Source organism: Hylobates moloch, unplaced genomic scaffold (assembly GCF_009828535.3).
Source record: "Hylobates moloch isolate HMO894 unplaced genomic scaffold, HMol_V3 SCAFFOLD_17, whole genome shotgun sequence".
Taxonomy (NCBI): Eukaryota; Metazoa; Chordata; class Mammalia; order Primates; family Hylobatidae; genus Hylobates; species Hylobates moloch.
Genome location: NW_026652292.1, coordinates 80,869,603 through 80,888,844, shown reverse-complemented (window position 1 = coordinate 80,888,844; position 19,242 = coordinate 80,869,603). Strand labels below are relative to the sequence as shown.

The 19,242-nt window shown below is 50.1% G+C and overlaps 1 protein-coding gene across 9 annotated transcripts in view; it reads left to right on the top strand.

Annotated features, from left to right (window-relative positions):
• RGS12 (regulator of G protein signaling 12) overlaps positions 1 to 19,242 on the top strand; it is a 144,963-nt gene that overhangs the window by 75,342 nt on the left and 50,379 nt on the right. For 6 of the 9 annotated variants that reach the window (XM_058430173.1, XM_032135461.2, XM_058430176.1 and 3 more), the window contains one exon: positions 17,244 to 17,265. In XM_058430173.1, coding sequence (XP_058286156.1) covers positions 17,244 to 17,265 — 22 coding nt within the window. Of the gene's footprint in view, positions 1 to 1,322; positions 1,579 to 14,881; positions 14,906 to 16,739; positions 16,762 to 17,243; positions 17,266 to 19,242 lie in introns of those variants that run through there. The other 3 variants (XM_032135463.2, XM_032135467.2, XM_032135466.2) reach the window with 3 other exon arrangements.

The following is a 19,242-nucleotide window of genomic DNA, read 5'->3' as shown; positions in this document are numbered from 1 at the left end:
TGCCTGTGTGTGTGTGGTGCGGTGGGTGCTGATGGGAGGGCAGGGGACAAGGATGCTGGTTTTGTCTGAGAGATTTGGCTTAGCCCAGGAATGGTGATGTGGTCTGGGGGCCTGGTCTATATGTGCTCCACCTTCTGTCACACTGCCTGCCATGCCTATTGTACCTAATGTAGACCCTCTGGCGCAGAGCCCAGGGGAAGTGGGTGGGGCCATGGTAGTTAGAGGTGAGGCCCTATCGAGGAACAGGGCTTCTGAGGCCACTCCAGACCTATGGGGCTGACCGGGGGTCCCAGTAGCTTGGGCGGGAGCCCCTTCCTGGGCTGGTGACAGAAGCGGAGGTGGTGCTCCTTTCAGCGAGGAGCAGCTGTGCAGAGGGAGGTGTGGCTGCCTTGGGGTGATTCCTCCGCTTGCTGGGGGTGTGGCTGGGCGCCTGCCTCCCTGCTCCTGCAGATTCCCCCACACTTTCGGTACGTGCACAGCTCCTGAGAAAAGCCTTTAAGGAAGCGTGAGCTGCTGCACATTCTGCAAGCAGCCATTGTGCATTTCTGAAATGCAGCGTGTGTCCAGTGCTGTGGGTTCTGCTCACTGAGCACTCTCGTGTGGGGAATGCTCATGTCCCTCCACAGAAAGGCAGAGGCAGAGCTGGCACAGTGCCTTCCCAGCTGGCAGCCCGACCCCAGACCCCAGAGCCGTGGACCTAGCCTGGTGGCCCTGTGGACATTGAGTTTGCAGTTCCTGGGCAAGAAGCTTCCCCAGGTCTAATGGCGAAGCTTCCCCCAACCTAACGTTTCAGGGTTAGGATTCCTAGAGCCCGTTAGGACGAGACCCTAGATGGCCCATGCTGCATGATTTTGACAGCAGGGAAGCACTTTGGGATGAGCAGTTTACCCCTAAATTTCTAGAAAATTAACAGATGATTTTGCAGTGATCCCTAGGCTTTACAAATAGTTTTCTTTTTCTTTCCTCCTTCCTTTTTAGAGCCAGGATCCATCATGGTTCACTCGCTTTCTGATTGTTTCATGTATTTGGAGGGTGGGTAGAGCAGATCACGGAATACAGATAGCACTGAGGGGGCTTTAGGCGTATGCCAGATCCCGCTGGCTGCCACCCAGTAAGCTGGTGCATGTGGAGGCTTAGAATAGAATCATTGGCAACTGTAATTAAGGTTGTGAACTGCACCACGATGCTAAAAAAAACAAATTCTCTGCAGCTGTTTTACTGACTGAGAAATTACCCCTATCAGCCGAAGTTTTATTCTTCTGATTTGGTAGAGGAAATAGTTTAAAAATGATCTCACAGCGTGATTTATGTAAACGGCGTTTCTTTCTTTGGATGAGACAATTGAGATAGAGTCTGAAACCCTGGCAAGCCACAGCTTCCTGCAGTGTCCTGTTGCCATGGGTTACGAAGGGAGCGAGAGGGAACTTCATCGGAAATGCCTTTAAACTTTTCTAACACGCACAAGCTGCGGTGTTGAATGGTGTGTCTTAGACCCGGGTGCCTAGTGTGGCTCGGTGCCTTACAATGAATTTGGGGAAAGAGTTGTCAAACGAAACACACGTTTCTAATGACCAGCAGGTAAGTTGTTCCGGCTTTTTCTTTTCATTTAATCAGTGGTAAGAAAGCGTGGCACCCTGGTTATCCTGTTTTAGCGAGTGGCAGCCGTGGGACTTGCGAATGCTTGTAAGGATAAGCTTTGGAAATGTTTTTCGTGTGTCTGCACCACAGCTCAAAGCGAGTGCCACGGAGGCTCAGCCGAGGCTCTGGGACCGCAGCACGTCCCGGGCCGGACACACCCGGCCGCCGGCCTCAACCCCTCGGGAGCCCAAGCTGCCAGGTTTTAAGTCAGAACTTACAGAAAGCATCAGATGTTTTTCTTTCCTTTATCATGGTAATTCTCATAGATCTGAACGATGGGAGTGAATTGATTTTGTTGAAATATTAATTTTAGGCTAGATAAATATATTAAAATCTTAGGCTCTTTAAATGATGGTAGCTTAACATTTCTAAATGTAATGAGTTGATTTGGCTAATGTGCATATAGGTAGCTACTGGAGATCATATTGGTGATTACTATATGAGCTTATGAAGTTGAAGTTACTCTAAAATGGCTTTTTAAAAGATTTGAGATGAAATAAAAATAATTTCTGTTTTCCTTTTATGGCTGTGTTGATGCAAAGATAAAAATAAATTTAAATTATGTACAGAAGTCTTAGTAATTACTGGGCACTGATTTTGAATTCATTCTTTTCTGGGAATTGTATAATCTTAATGTTTTTCTAATACCTAATTAAAGTCTTCTGTAGAGAACCGAAGGAGAAACTACTAGTTTAGAGATGAGGGGCATGGAGGGGTTGGGAACAGGAAAATGAGCTGCGTCTTTCCTTTTAAGTGGGAAATAGACATGGGTCCGCTGGGCAGGGCCAGCATGAGCCTGATGAAATCAACCGGCTTTCTGTGCATTTGGAAAGCCGCTTGGAAGGTGAAGCTGCGCGAGGCTGGAGGAGCAGCTCTGGTCTTCTTTGGGGCATGCCTGCTGCGGGCCGCCTCTGGCTGCGTTGGTGCAGGAGGAATGTGTTCCTGTAACCTCTGTTTCATATCCTGCATCGGAAAGGGAATTTTGGAGCTGTCATGGGTTTAATGGGCCACTTAATCAGCCGTTTGTACTTATGTGTAGGCAGCACTTTCATCTCAGTGTATATCCAGGCAAGTTGTAGAAAATTTTGTTTTTTATTCCGAGTAAAGTAATTAAAAACCTGCCTCTGTAAGTGTCTGTTGACATGATTTGGACTTCCTTTTGAAGCTCTTGCAAATGCTTACACTGGCAGATAAGTTGTTCACGCGAGTGTATTGGAATCTGGCTGATGTGGTCGTCAGGCATCAGAAGTGAGCAGCTCCCCCCTCACAGTCAGAGGCACAGCGGGTAAGTGGGCGTCTCTGCTACAGCTCTGCCTGGCTGGGCTCTGGCCAGCAGACAAGGGTCTGGAAAGCCTCTGGGGTCGGCAGAATTGCTTCTCCTTCTGAGCCTCAGGTAGTTGTTCTAAAAAATGGGAGGGTCAGGGAATGCTGGGGTTCCGCCGTCCGTGTCTGCAGCAGCACTCTTTTGGAGTTCCGTGCGTCTCCAGCTCCCCTCATCTTGAGGGGGAGGACGCCCCTGCCTTTCTAGGAGCTGTTGCCCGACTCCATTCAAAGAGCAGGCGGGGGAGCTGCTGGGATTTCCACTTGGAGAGAATGGAGGCTCTGGCTGGCCAGATCAGTCGATCCCTGGTTCCCTGGCTTTGGCAGGCCGGGAAGATGCCCGTGCCCGTCACCTAATCGGGGCATCTCATCCTGTTTCATAAACCATGTGGCGTCAGGTGTTGCAGGCTCTGACGCTAGTTAGATGCTGAGAGATGGCACCGAGATCCCAGCCTCAAAGAAATAGGAATTGCCTGGAGGAAGAGAGCCCTTGCCGTCTGTCTGCGCACCCCTCCCAGGGTGCCCTGCTGTGGGGTGGCCGCTCTGGGCTGGGGGGCTGCTGCAGCCCTGGACAGCCCAGCTTGAGCCTCCCTGGCAGGCAGCAGCCGTTCAGTCAGCCTGTGGCTGTCACAGGGTCCTGGGTGGGACTTTCCGGGGCAGTTCCACCTCTCCTGTGAGTCGTGGGAACAAGTCCCCACTGCAAGTGAGTGCCCAGGTGAAGGCCCTGCTGGCACATGGCTGGACGAGCATGACAGTTGTCGCGGAGCCGCCCGAGCTGTTGGCTTCCCCGATGTTCCTCCTGTACTCGAGCTGGGAGTTTGACTTTAGTCCTCAGCTGTCAGAGGCCTCCTCGGGCGCATCCACGCTGGCCCCCCCAGGTGTGCCCTGTGTGGCCGGCATGGAGGTGGCAGCGGCCATCAGGGTGTGGTTTTGTGACGTCTCAGGGTGTCCTTTCCTTCCTTCATGAAAAGCAGTTCTGCAGTGTCAGACACTCGGCAGAAACTTTGTTTCTCAAGGCAAAGCCCTTTAGAGACTTGGGAGCACATGAGGTGTGGTGTAGATTTGTCTTCATTTCTCTCAGCACGGGGTTGTCTTCAGGCTGCCAGAGTGTGATAGAAAGAACTTCCTAGAGACCACAGGGCTTCTCTCCCCTTCAGGCATTGATGTTCTGTTTAATATTTTAAAAATCTTTAAAAAGGGTTGCACTGTTTAAAAACGTGGAATATTCTCTTGTAGGCAGTGTGGAGGCCATGGTCGCTGAGGAAGGGCAGGAGGGAGGAGGTGTGGCAGCTGGTGCAGTCTGTGGCCTGGTGTGGCTGTGGTCACGCAGAGGATGCGATGAGACCTGGCAGTGAGGCTCGAGGCAGACAGACGCTCATGCAGGGAAGAGGGCAGGACCCTTGTCGGAGCCTGGGGAAGTGAAAGGATAATGAGGAAGACGGAATGTGGTCAAGAGGAGGCGGTGGCCACTGGCGACACGCAGCAGTGACTGGCTGCAGCCTTTGGGCCCCCATGCCGTTTGACCAGAACCTTCGCTCTTCCCTCGCGAGTCTGCCACGGGCGGGCAGGGTGGGCCAGGCTCCAGGGTCCTCCGACAGAGAGTCCCAGCCCCTGCAGGACCAGGTGGTGTTAGGGGCTGAGGCTGGTGGCAGTGGGGCATGGCTGATGGCCGCTGCAGGACACAAGAGGGTTTCGGGGGCATACCTGGGGCTGACGTGTCTGTGGACACCTCTGCTGGGTCATTTCTGAGTCTCCGTAGCATGAGCTTCGTGGGCCATCAGGGAAGGTTTTTGCATTTTACCATGTCTCTTTTCCAGCCTGAATTAACCCAGTCTCTCTCATCAGTGTCACTGACCGTGTCTCCCAAATGGCCCTTGTGTGCCCACGCTCCTTCGGGACCCTGAAGCGCAGTGCTGACTGGTGCTGGGATTGCAGGGCATGCACACCCTGTGTGCTGTGGCCGTGTGCCTGGCCTCTGCCTGCCTGTGTCCTGCTGTGTCCGTCAGCTTACCTTTCGCCCCAGACCTGTGTTGCCCTGAGCCTGGTGCAGGAGGGCCTGGAGTCTGTGCTGGCGAGCATCAGCGCGTCCCACTTCACGTGCTGGTTGCAGATTCTTCTCTCGTTTTCTGACGCTCTGGGTCTTGTCATCTATATAAGGAAAGATCCAAGTATATTTGAGAAAAACTATTTTAATAAATTTCTATTTTCACCTCTTCCCCCTTCTTTTCATTAAGAAATTGGACACCTTATGCTGTAAGCTGTCCGTCCATGTTACGTAGTCAGAGGTGTATCCTTCTCAGGCCAAAAACCCCCAGCCCTTTCCCCTGGGTCCTGAGGAGGAAGGCGGCGAGCCTGCGTGGTGAGGCCCTTGAGCACTCAGCACCTTCTCCTACCACATCCCACGCAGCTCTGTGAACGCAGGCGTCCCTGTCTCCGTTGGGCGGATGTGGAGGCTGGTTGAGGTTCCTTGCAACGCTTGCCATCCTACGCATGATGCAGGGACCCTGGCCCTCCGCAGGCAGCAGGAGCTGCTGCGCTCTGAGTGCTGGGCCACCTTGCCTTGGGCTTCTGCAGCAGCGCCCTCCAGATTCCCCTCCTCCCCTCGACTCCACTGGCTTTTCACCACTGTCAGTGGTGGGGGAGGCCTGGGCTGGGCGGGGACCGGTCTCCTTCCCCCACCACCTTTCACGACAGGCTCGATTTGTCCCTCGCATGCTGCCCTCCCAGCCTGCCCCTGCAGCAAACACTTCTGCCCTGGGCCCCAGCCTCAGTGACAGGTCCACATCTTCTCACCGTCTCTCCTCGGACATCCAGGAGGCCCCTCAGACTTAAGTTCCAAACAAGACTTGGATTCTCCCTTCACCTCCCGTGTACCCCTCCCTCAGTCTGCCACATCTCAGGAAGGGATGGCCCTGTCCCTTCTGCTTGAGCCCACACTCTCTCATACTCCACGTCAGCAAGCTCCTGGGCTCGGCCTTCAAAATCCCTGAGTTTACACTTTCTCACCCCCATTGCTGCAGCCTGCCCTCGTCCCCATCTCTTGCCTGGAGCACCGCGGAGCCTCCAGCTGCCCCTGCCCTGCCCCGTCCATGCACCTGCCAGAGTGAGCAGCGCCATCCTAGCCGCCCCTGCTCTGTGCCCCATGCTTTCTGCCTTGGCCTGGGCTCTGCAGAGCGGGGCTGCCAGTTTGGGGTTTGCATGTTTGTTTTGTACATCCAGCATCTCAGGATGGCTCGCCACGTCATGGCGGCTCAGCAGATGCTTTGCCAAGTGGGTGGGAGCGTTCTCAGCTTGTGTTTGCCATGCGCCGCCTGTCCCTGTGGGCAGAGCAGTTCATAACCCCGTACCAACCCATGGGTATGCCAGAGACCGCCAAGGGGGCTGCCAGGAGGGGTCGGAGCTCAGGGGCCAGACTGAGGGAGACAGGAGGCTGAGACCAGGGCTTAGCTGCACGGGAGGTCATTTTGAGACAGTCGCTGAGTCGTAGTTCATATGAGGAAATGCTTCCCTGGGCGTGAACTCCAGTCCCATCTCCAGCCTCATCTCCAGCCCCATGTCCAACCCGGGATGGGCTTCTGGTGACCAGCTGTGTTAGCGCCAGTCCCTGTCCAGAACCTCTCAGCACAGCCGACTTTTACACTCATCTTTCCTTGCGGGGGGTTGGCACTGACACATTGGAAACCTGAGTCACGAATGTCGGCCTGGATGCCTGGCAGCCTGCCACCTGTCTCCGTGCTATCAGGACCTTTGGCTTCTGAGACTGGGCGAGCTGAGGAGGGCAAAGGCCTGTGTGGTGTTTATCCCAACAGAGGGTTGTGGTGTGACAAGGAGGAGCATCCCAAAGTCAGATGGCCCCTACTGCTGCCCCAGGAGGGCACTACTTTGGGCTCAAAAGTTGTCAGAACATATTATCTTAGGCTTTGCCAAGGATATGAAATGAATATTAGCTGCTGCTGCTTTGAAAGATGCTGTCATTTTGGTTTTTGCCCTGGTTCAATTCCTTCTGATTTTATTCAAGGTTGAAAAGCTCCTTGGAACACACACACACACACACACACACACACACACACACGCACGCACACACACACACTTCAAAGGGAGAAGCACAGGTCTGTGCCTCAGCCCCAGGTGTGCTGCCCTCCCCACAGGCTATGGTGGCTGCGCTGCCAGGCGAGGTTGCACGTGGGAGCTGGGCTGCAGTGAGGAGGGCACCATGCCGAGGAGTGGAGAGGGAGATGGAGCAGGAGGGGACTCGGTCCCTCTGTGCAGGGGCCATCGAAGTCCTTGTGCTGCCACCCTCGGGGGAGACACGTGCCCTTCAAGACCCTGCTCACAGGCATGCACGTGCACTGTGTCCACACACGGACTTGCAGCTCAGAAGTGGGGTTCACGGACAGCACGAGCCTGGAGACATGCCGCATGCTTCCCTTCCGTGTTGTTCTGTTTCATCCCATTTCATTTTTAAAAAATGCTGCTCACAGACTCTGAATTGATTTGCCGGTCCCCTGGAGGGTCATGGCTGGGTCTGAAGACCTCTGTGCCAGTGGAGCAGAGAGCAGCCCAGCATGTGGGAGTACAGTGAGCCACTAAGCCAGGGAATCCTCTCCTGAACACTCGCTCTGTGCTGCACTCAGCCCTGCCTGCCTCAGAGACCCTCCCAGATGCACCTTTCCGAGGCCTCAGCCTCTGGCTTGGATGCTGTGCTCTTCTGCATTTAGTCCAGCAAGAGATTGCCTTGAAATGTAAAGGATGAAGTTTTAAAAGATAAAGCATATATTAGGTGCAAATTGGATTGTTAAATTCTTTTTTTTTTTTTTTTTTTTGAGACAGGGTCTCACTCTGCCACCCAGGCTGGAGTGCAGTGGTGTGATCACAGCTCACTGCAGCCTTGACTTTCTTCCAGCAGGAAGAGACTGGGTCCCTCTGTGCAGGAGCCATCAGAGTCCCAGCTACTTAGGGGGCTCAAGCGATCCTCCTGCCTCAGCCCCCCAAGTAGCTGGGGCTATAGGCACACACCACCACACCCAGCTAATTTTTGTATTTTTTGTAGAGGCAGTGTCTCGCCATGTTGCCCAGGCTGGTCTCGAACTCCTGAGCTCAAGTGATCCTCCTTTCTGGGCCTCCTAAATTCTGGGATTACAGGCATGAGTCACCATGCCCAGCTGATTATTAAATTCTTAATTCATTTATTTATATTTCTTCTCTTTGTATTGAAAACATTTAGTGCATTTGAGCAACTTGCAGGCCTTTGGTCCCTTTTTTTAGGAACATCATGTGGTGATTGAATAGTTTTTATGTTCAAGGGAGAAAACTTTTGTCTGTGGCTGAAAATGAAAAATTTATATTACAGTATATTACTGTAAACCAATAGAATTTGGAAATTATATGTTCTAATAATTCCTTTTGTCTAGTGTTACTAACAGAATAAACCTTAATAAAGGTTAGATTCCTCATGTGACACTATTCATATAAATAATTTAAAACTTTCAAAACATTAATTTCAAAATAAAATACCCATGGATGTGTGTGGCCCAGACAGACTTCCTGCAGAGGAGCAATTGAGTCCTTGTCAGCTGAGCTGCCACGTTCAAGAGACCCGCCGAGGAGCAGAGATTGTGCAGACTTAAGTTACATTTTAAAATACTTTGTCAGTTTCTTTAAAACAGAAATGTATTTACTTTAGTGTAAATTCCAATTCTGCAGGCGTGTTATAGAAATTTTTAGAGCTGTTTAATTATGGTATATGTTTAAATTATAAGCACCGAAAAATGCTGACTTACTGGGATCTTTTTCCACGGGTGGCTTTGTTTTTGTGGCTGTACTTTTTTTGTAAGTATAATGTGTATGTATGGAAATTTGGGAAGAATCCAAGAAGTATAGGCCAATGAAAACAAGTTATTAATACAAATAGTACCGTATATGAGAGTACACATTAGGAATGCTGTGCTTTAATTCATAAACATGTTTACAGTGGTCCACACGTGCCAGGAGATGTGGGAATGGCTACCCCTGAAGTCATATGGAGAAATGGGGTCCTCATCACACACCATACAAAAACATCAGCTCACAAATGGATTAAAGACACTTAAGACCTGAAACCAAAAAAACTCCTAGGAGAAAACACGGGGGAAAGCTCCATGACATCAGTTTCGGCAATGATTTTTTTTTGGACATGACGCTAAAAGAACAAGCAGCAAAACTAAAAGTAAACAAGTGGAATTACATTGAAGTAAAAAGTTTCTGCACAACAAAGGAAACAACCAACAAAATGAAAAACAAACCTGTGAATGGGAGAAACTATTTGCAAACTGTATAGCCAGTAAGGGGTTAATATCCAAATACATAAGGAACTCATACAACTCAGTGGCAAAAACCAAATAACCCAATTGAAAAATGGCAAAGAGCCATAGTAGACATTTTTCCAAAGAAGCTCTACAGTTGGCCAACAGGTATATGCAGAGGTCTCAGCATCACCCATCACCAGAGAAATGCAGTCACAACAGTGACCTGTCACTGCATGCCTGTAGAATGGCTGTTATCAGAAAGGCAAAAGATAACAAGTGTGGGTGAGGATGGGAGAAGAGGGAACTCTTGCACTGTTGGTGGGAATGTAAATTGTACAGCCATTGTGGAAAACAGCATGGAGGTTCCTTGAAAAATTAAATATGGAACTACCATATGATCCACTCCTGGGTATATCTCCAGAGGAAGTAAAATCAGTCTCTCATAGTTGTGCTCCCATGTTCATGGAAGTGTTAATCACAATAGCTAAGATATGAAAACCTAAGGGATAAAGGAAATGTGCGATGTGTGTGTGTGTGTGTGTGTGTGTGTGTGTGTGTGTGTGTGTGTATTTAGAGAGAGAATGAGAATAGCATATTCTGCCTTAAAGGAACTCCTGCCTTTTGCAACAGCATGCATGCAGCCAAACATGTGTGGCTTCACTTATATGTGGACTCTAAAAACATTGAATTCATGGACGCAGAGAGTAGATTGGTGCTTACCAGTGCCTGGGGTAGTGGTGGAGAGATGTTGGACACAGGATACAAACTTCCATTTATAAGATGAATAAGTTCTAGAGACCTGATGTACAGCTTGGTGGTTGTAGTTAATAATGCTGCATTTATTGTATGCTTGAAATTTGCTAAGAGAGTAAATCTTAATTTGCTAAGAGAATAGATTCTCACCACACACAAAAAAGGCAACTAAGTGAGGTGGTGGAGGTACATGTTAATTCGCTTGATTGTGATAATCATATTACAGTGTATACATATGTTAAAATATCATATTGCATACATTAAATAAAAATTTAATATGACCTGTTGTATTAGTCTGTTCTCATGCTGCTGTGAAGAAATACTTGAGACTGGGTAATTTTTAAAGGAAAGGGGTTTAATTGACTCACAGTTTCACATGGCTGGGGAGGCCTCAGGGAACTTACAATCATGGTGGAAGGGGAAGCAAACGTGTTCTTCTTCATATGGCAGTAGGAGAGAGAAGTGCCAAGCAAAAGGGGGAAAGCCCCTTATAAAAGCATCAGCTGTCATGAGAACTCACTCACTATCACCAGGGGGTAACTGCCCCCATGATTCAATTACCTCCCACTGAGTCCCTCCCATGACACATGGGGATTATGGGAACTACAATTCAAGATTAGGTTTGGGTAGTGACATTGCCAAACTGCATCGTTCCACCTCGACCCCTCCAAAATCTCATATCCTCACATTTTGAAACACAATCATGCCCTTCCAACAGTCCCCCAAAGTCTTAACTCATTCTAGCATTAACTCAAAAGTCCAAGTCCAAAGTCTCATCTGAGACAAGGCAAGTCCCTTCTGTCTATGAGCCTGTAAAATCAAAAGCAAGTTAGTTACTTCCAAGATACAATGGGAGTACAGGCATTGGGTATATACCCCCATTCCAAATGGGAGAAATTGGCCATAACAAAGGGGCTACAGGCCCCATGCAAGTCCAAAATGCAATAGGGTAGTCATTAAACCAAAATGATCGCCCTTGACTCCCATGTCCCACATCCAGGGCATGCTGATGCAAGAGGTGGGCTCCCACGGCCTTGGGCATCTCTGCCTCTTTGGCTTTGCAGGGTACACCTCCCCTCCCAGGCTCACGGGCTGGCATTGAGTGTCTGCAGCTTTTCCAGGTGCATGGTGCAAGATGTTGGTGGATCTACCATTTTGAGGTGTGGAGGAGGGTGGCCCTCTTCTCACAGCTCCACTAGGCAGCGTCCCAGTGGGGACTCTGTGTGGGGACTCTGACCCCCCATTTCCCTTTCACACTGCCCTAGCAGAGGTTCTGCATGAGGGCCCCACCCCTGCAGCAAACTTCTACTTAGACATCCAGGCATTTCCATACATCCTCTGAAATCTAGGCAGAGGTTCCCAAACCTCAATTCTTGACTTCTTTGCCCAATACCACATGTAAGCTGCCAAGGCTTGAGGCTTTCACCGTCTGAAGCAATGGCCTGAGCTCTACTTTAGCCCCTTTTATCCATGGCTGGAGCTGAAGCAGCTGGGATTCAGGGCACCATGTCCTGAGGTTGCATAGAGCAGGGAGGCCTTGGGCCCAGCCCAGGAAACAATTTTTCCCTCCTAGGCCTCCAGGGCTGTGATGAGAGGGGCTGCCCCAAAGGTCTCTGATGTGCCCTGGAGACATTTTCATCATTTTCTTAGTGATTAACATTTGGCTCCTTATTACTTATGCAAATTTATGCAGCAGGCTTGAATTTCTCCCCAGAAAATTTTTTCTTCTTTTCTGTCACATCGTCAGGCTGCAAATTTTTCAAACTTTTATGTTCTGCTTCCTCTTGAACGCTTTGCTGCTTAGAAATTTCTTCTGCATGATACCCTAAATCATCTCTCTCAAGTTCAAAGTTCCACAGATATATCGGGCAGGGACAAAGTGCCATCAGTCTCTTTGCTAAAGCATAGCAGGAGTGACCATTACTCCACTTCCCAACAAGTTCCTCTTCTCTGTCTGAGACCACCTCAGCCTGGACTTCGTTGTCTATATCACTGCCAGCATTTTGGTCAAAGCCATTCAACAGATCTCTAGGAAGTTCAAACTTTCACACATATTTCTGTCTTCTTCTGAGCCCTCCAAACAGTTCCAACCTCTGCCTGTTACCCAGTTCCAAAGTCACTTGTACATTTTCAGGTATCTTTATGGCAGCACCCTACTTCTGGTACCAATTTACTGTATTAGTCTGTTATCATGCTGCTATGAAGAAATACCTGAGACTGGGTAATTTATAAAGGAAATGGGTTTAATTGACTCACAGTTCCACATGGCTAGGGAGGCCTCAGGGAACTTACAATCATGGCAGAAGGGAAAGGAAACACGTCCTTCTTCACATGGTGGCAGTAGAGAGAAGTGCTGAGCAAAAGAGGGACTAACCCCTTATAAAACCGTCAGATCTTGTGAGAGCTCACTGTCACAAGAACAGCATGAGGGTAACCGTTCCCATGATTCAGTTACCTCCCACTGGGTCCCTCCCACAACACGGGATTATTGGAACTATAAGATGAGATTTCAGTGGGGACACAACCAAACCATATTACCTGGACATCAAACTGTGGTCCTCCTCCAAGTTTTCATACTTTCAGAGGAATTGGTGATGACTTTTCCTGACAAGATTACTTAATTTGCAAAGAGATCATTTATAATTACCATGAATCTTACTGTTTTTGTTTAATGAATATACCTGGGAGTGAGAGAGCTGTGCACTGTGTAAACTGAGGTCCAGCCACCTGTATGTGAAGGCCAGAGGCTTCCCTGCTAGCACCCGGCACCCCGTTGTACACCACAAAGTTTTATTTGTCAAAAAATAGTCGTAACCTCTCCATTCAAGGGCGGTTGACTGCTGTTAGCTTTGGATATTGTTCCTTTGTGGCTAGTTATATCTTTTCAGTATTTAAGAGTGTATTTTCGCAGATCTTACATTTTAAAGAAAATTTTACATATTTGTGATTATACCGTGAAATCATTTTGCATTATTTTTTCCACTTGCATTGATGACATAACTTCTAAAAGTTCTTGTCAGAGATATAATGTCCCTCTTTGAAATGAAGAAAGGAACCGCAAGGTGCCCTCTCCTTCCCTGCCCTTCCTGATGCTGAGACAAGCCCTCAGTCACTCTGCCTCTTCCTCCGCTCCACTCCTGAGCACAGGCAAGCCCAGCCGTGGCCTGGAAGTGACACTGATGATTAGTAAATCTGTGCGGAGTGCCGACTGGATGCTGTACTGAGCCACTGTGGTGGGTGTCTTGATTCCTGTGACCACCTTGGGAGATCAACATCATGGGATCCACTGAAAAGTCTTACTGGCTTGCATTAGTCCTGCTCACAGCACCGTTTGTAGGTGATGGTCTTCAGGAGTTCTCCACAGTTGTTTCTGAATCTCAGATCCTGAGGAGACCACCTCAGTTCTCTGCTGCTCTCTCTCACTCCTCCTTATTTTCTCTGCCCATCCCTCTGTACTGTGGTCAGTGTGATTGTTTTCAGTTCCATCTTCCAGTTCCCAAACTCTCTCTTCAACTGCCTAATCTCTGTTTAGCCTTCCTATTGAATCTTTAACTTCACCTATTGTATTTTCACTGTCAGACATTCCATATGGTTCTTTTTCCGATCTGCACTGTGCTCTTGTTCTGCTGCAGCCTTTGTTTCTCTACAGCTTCACAGATAGTTATTCAACACTCTGCATTGATTGTTCCCGTGTCTGAGACTCTGCTCATTGTTGTCTCTGCTGATACCCACTAATGCTGGGTTTCTCCTTGGGTTTTTCATAGTGAACTCATATTCGAGTGGGCTCACTATCTGGAACTCCCGAGGGCCCCTGTTGGGCTGTTTTCTTTCTGGACGGATTTGCATTAATATATGTGGCTTCCAGGAGTGTTGCACCTAGGACAACACTACTCCCCAAGGGCCATGGCCGAGCTGGATGGAGGATCTCAGGTTGTTGGGACAACCGTGCTGTGGCTGAGGCTCACCGCGGGCTACCCGGCCCTAGTGGCATTGGCATTTTCTAACTGCTTCCGCCTCTATTCCTTCCCCGTCTCTTTTCAGGGATTTCCCTTTACTCTTTTTGTAGTAGCGGTATATTAAAAAGCATGTTTGGGTGGGGCATGGAGGCTCACACCTGTAATCCTAGCACTTTGGGAGGTCAAGGTGGGAGGATTGCTTGAGGCCAGGAATTCAAGACCAGCCTGGGCAACGTAGTGAGACCCCGTCTCTACAAAAAATACACAAATTAGCTGAGCATGTTGGTGAACTCCCGGAGCCCAGCTACTTAGGAGGCTGACATGGGAGGATTGCTCAGGCCCAGGAGGATTGAGGATGCAATGAGCCATGATTATGCCACTGTACTCTATCCTAGATGACAGAGCGAGACTGTCAAAAAAAAAAAAAAAGTATGTGTATCTTTCTACTGTCTTTAAAATAAATTTTTCCATAAATTTAAAACTGTTTGAAAAGGTAAAGTTTACTTTTAAGACAACTCTACACTTTACCTGCATCCATGCACTGTCTTGGAGCCTCCCAGAGGCTCTGGTCTAGCTCTGCGTGCCCCCAGCCTGTGCCCATCACAGGAGCAGCGATGGCCCATGCCCACCTTCTTTGGCCTCTCGGTGGGCATCACACGCTCCCTGGCCACCTTCTCCTTCAGTCTGTTTGGCCTCTGGGACACTCCTCTCTCCTGGTTCTCGAGTTTCAGCTAATTTGGGGGATGTAAATGCTGCGTGTGTAGAGGTTTTCTAGAGCACTTTGTTCGGCCTGCCAGATTCTAGAATTGAATTTTACTCATGAGCATGACATGAAGTGAAACATCTCCTTCATATTTATGAAGTTTACATTTTATGATTTATCTTTCAGATCTTATTGACAGCATTTCTGATTTTGTGTATGGCCTTGTGGATTTTCTTCTCATAATCTCAAAGGTATAGTTTGCCTGTGATGTTATTTATTTATTTTAAGACAGAGTCTCACTCTCTCACCCAGGCCGGAGTGCAGCGGCACGATCTCGGCTCATTGCAACCTCCACCTCCCGGGTTCAAGCAATTCTCCTGCCTCAGCCTCCCAAGTAGCTGGGATTATAGGCATCCGCCTCCATGCCGGGCTAATTTTTATATTCTAGTAGAGACGAGGTTTCATCATGTTGACCAGGCTGGTCTCGAACTCCTGACCTCAAGTGATCCACTCACCTCGGCCTCCCAAAGTGCTGGGATTACAGGCGTGAGCCACTGTGCCCAGCCTGCCTGTGATATTATTTAGATTGCAACATGATCGTGGATGATTTATTGTGGGCATGGAAGGAATGACAGCCTTCCAAAGTGTGTATGTCAGCACCTGTGACGTGGCTGCCCCACAGCCTCTGATAAAAACCAGTCCCTGCGGCTGAGGGCCAAGGGCCACATGTTGGCTTGAGGGGTGTGTGCTCTTTCCCCTTCCTGGCCAATGAGAGGACAGTGAAGAGGTGGATGCAGACTGCTGTGTGTTTTCACTACTGGGAAGTGGGTCAGGGTGGCAGGACCCTCCGAAGCTTGCCCCAGGTGGTCTCACACAGTGCCTGTCAGGGGGCTTACTTTGGGTGCCAGAGGACAGACTCTGCGGGGGAGGAGGATGCGCGTATCTGGTGTAGGTCGCCGGGCCAGGGCTGGCAGTGGGCCCCGGATGCCCAGGCTGCGTCGGGGCACGGTTGCTGTTGCTGGCAGGCCGGGAGGCAGGGCTGGGGCCCCGTGCCGAGCTTGGGGTGGTCAGACAGGATGTGCAGAATTCCAGTGGGTGCGCCTCTCGTGTTAAAACTCATACAGCGCGTGTGGAGGGCCACAGTAGGGGCAGCAGCTGGAAGCCCTGGCTCCTTTTCCTTGGTCCCCTCCCCCTTGGGAGGGTCCTCTGGGTCTTCACTTGTTTGGATTTTGGCGTGGGGGGTCTTAAAGCCCCAGTGACCTCCACTTCTCGGGAGTGGCCAGGAGGTACCAGGTTGCCCATCACGGCAGCACCTTCTCATTCGCTCCCCTGGCCCTGGCAGCCCTCGCCTTGGCAGAGAGGAGGACAGAAGCGGGTCCTTGCCAGGCCGTCTGGGAGGTCCCCGCAGGAAGGGGTTCCTGCCTAGATAGCAGCAGAGTGCCCACCCGGGGATCAGATCAAACACTGGTTTGTCCAGCCTCTGGAGCTCCATTCTGCTCGGCCCCTCTCACTTCCTGGCATCCGTGTCCCCTGGTGAGCCCACCCCTTCTGATTCCTCTCCCTCCTGAGCTGAGTCCTGGGCTTGTCCCGCACCTGCCTGATGGCTCTGCGCCCTGGGCCCTCCTGCCAGTGCAGTGCCAGGTCGCCCTGATCAGGGTCCCGTTGGGGCCACTGTGGCTTCCTGTTCTTTTCAGCTTCCTCCTGGCTCAGCCGATTGTCTCGAGCTCTCGGCCTCCTCCTGGTCACACTGGCCTTCCGGTACCGCCTGCCACCCCTCCTGCATAACTTGACTTGTTTGTTCTTGTGCCTGGTGCCTTTAAGCCAGCCACCCTGCTCTCCTCCAGCTCCTTCCACTGTTCCAAGCCCCTTCCTCGGAGGTGTCTCCCCAACCCTCCTGCTGGTGGCCGCTCTTGCACTGCTTGATGGTGGGCGGGCACCAGATCTGGTGCTTGGCTCTGGGCTTGACTCCTCTGCTGCCACCCCCAGTGGTCATTGCGCCTCTCTAGGCCCCGTTCCATCCCTGTGGGAGGGCAGTGATGCTGGAGAGCATGAGGGGCGGCGAGCGTGGCCCTGGGTGGCGTTGTGGCACGCGGGCACTGAGTGGACTGTTAGTGGCTGCCCCCGAGTGTGGCCCTGGGTGGCGTCACGGCACGCGGGCACTGAGCGGGCTGTTGGTGGCTGCCCCTGCGTGTGCGGCCCTGGGTGGCGTCACGGCACATGGGCACTGAGCGGGCTGTTGGTGGCCACCCCCAGTGCGTGTGTCACTTACAGGGCATGACACTACTGAAGTTTGTGAAGTTGGTTTCATTGATGCTGTTACTAAGACTGTAATGTCAGACATGTTGGGATCTGTTCCTTTCAAATGAAAAGGATGACTTCCCCTTGTTGGGTGTCACCTAGTCTGGGCGGAGTGGGAGCCGTGACTCCTGACTCATCGGGCCGTCTGGCTTTCCCAGGACACCTCCACCTGGAGAGTGCCTCTGAGAACCTCCCAGAGTCTGCCCCTTGTGTTCCTCAGATGGACTTTTCGTTTCCTGGAGTTTTGTCATGAGGCTTAATTAACTCATGTCTCTCTCTCTTTTCTTTCAGTCTGCAACTGTGTCTGATGGCGGTAAGTCACAATTTCTGATGTATATATTTTTTATTTTTCATAAAGTTTTCAAATTGTGAAAGTGTATTTGCCATTTGATGCCCTCAGGAAAGACGGGTTGTTTGCCTTTCCCTGTCTCCTTGTGGGAGGGTTCTAGGTGAGTTAATTTTGGGGGCGCTTTCTGTGACACCCAGGTGGCCTCGGCGTGTGTTTTGGAAGCTGTTTGTTAAGAGAACTGCCGTGGCCCCGAACACCAGTGTGATAGAGCGCTGTGTGTCTGAGGAGTGCACCCACCCGCCTGCCTGTGTCTGACAAGTTAAAACGTGTTTTTGCTCTTCCCTTGTTGTATAACCAGCTTTTAAACCAGCAAGTTAAGATTTCAAAGTGCTTTCTGAATTGGAGCAATTCAGGAAATTTGGGTGAGACCCAGAATTTTCTCAGGAAAAGTATAATAGATGAATTGAGAGTGTGGGATGAAGAGGAATCAAAAACTTACTTTCTGTGTTTAAAGAATTTTGTGCACAGGGATTCTTTTCATGGACTGATTAAAAAGGAAGTAGGCAGGAATGTCTTATTTCACCGAAGAGTTCTCTGATGTCATCCTTATCATTTTGGTTCAATGATTTTAAAAAACCTCTCCAAAGTAAGGAGAGTTCCTCCGAAATATTCCTCTTTCCTTCTAACACTCATGACAGTCCGCAGGCTCTCGGGTTTCGTCGTCACCTCACGCTTTTGTCCCCACTTCTGTCCCTGAGAGCTGGAATAGGTGCTCCTGGCATCGCTGTGCGCCAGGGATGGGCTGAGGCACAGGCTGTGCTGCAGAAGCTGCCCAGGGGCCGGTGGGTTTGAGGTGCCACCGTATTTGTGCATTAAAGAGAAACCAAATGTCGTTCTCTCACTTTCTGTGGTCCTGCAGCTGCTGGCCTCAGTCGTCGGCCCCTGAAAGGGCTGCTGTCCCCAGGTAGGCAGACAGAGCTCAGAGCCGTCGCGGGCCAGCCGCTCTGTGGGAGGAGGATCATATCTTGGGTTACACACGCACTGGCACCTGAAGCCGAGACCAGAGGGATCCCGACACTCGTGTGGTTGAGATGTATTTTGTAGAATAAAAGGAACTCTATTTCCTATTTTATGTACAATGAAAATCATGTCATTTAATCAGTCTCAAGATGGAGGGAGGATAAACTTCCTTAATGAAAAGAAACAGGACCCGGAACCAAATCCAGGATAAAGTGACCGGTGTTCTGAATGTTCTGTTCATGCTTTCTCTTTCTGCCATGTTCTCACTTCTCCTTTTTGGCAGAAGACATTCATTTCTTGCAGGCAATTTATACATGAAAGATTTACCTAATATGTTTAGTTTCACCGTATATAATAAGTTTTATTTGCCTCCAAAAGATTGCTTCTGTCAGCAATAGATGCAGGAACCTCAGAGTTGTATTATGTGTCCATTTTACAGTTGTTTAAAAACCTGCACCTCCCAAGGGTGGGAAGTCTCTAGCTCCTCGCCGCGCTGGCTGTATGTGTCCCTCTGAGGAAGTGTGTCCTGGCTCCTCGCTGCACTAGCTATATGTGTCCCTCTGAGGAAGTGTGTCCTGGCCACGTGGAGATCCCCTGGCACTAGGGCTTTCCACCCCCTGCTCCTCCTTCTCTTCCCAATGTCAGACCCTGGGGCTGCTGGGACAGGCCCGTCCCTCCTTGGAGAGCCCCAGTCACAGAGGAGGAGACAGGAGGGAGGAGGAGACGGGAGGGAGGAGACAGTCATCAGCACACCCCGAATTTCAGGAACCTCAGTGGGCAGGCTGGATGTGTTTATTTAGTTCCTTTTTGTGTTTTTGTTATTTTTCCATCTTCAGTTTCTTTGCTTATAAGAGTAAAAAGAACCAGTTATCTTGTTTAATGTGCACATGAGCTCTAGATCGGTGTCACATTCTGCCGTTGTTACATGTAGGGCACCGAGGCAGAGTGAGGAGATCCATCAGCTCACAGTAGACTGCAAGT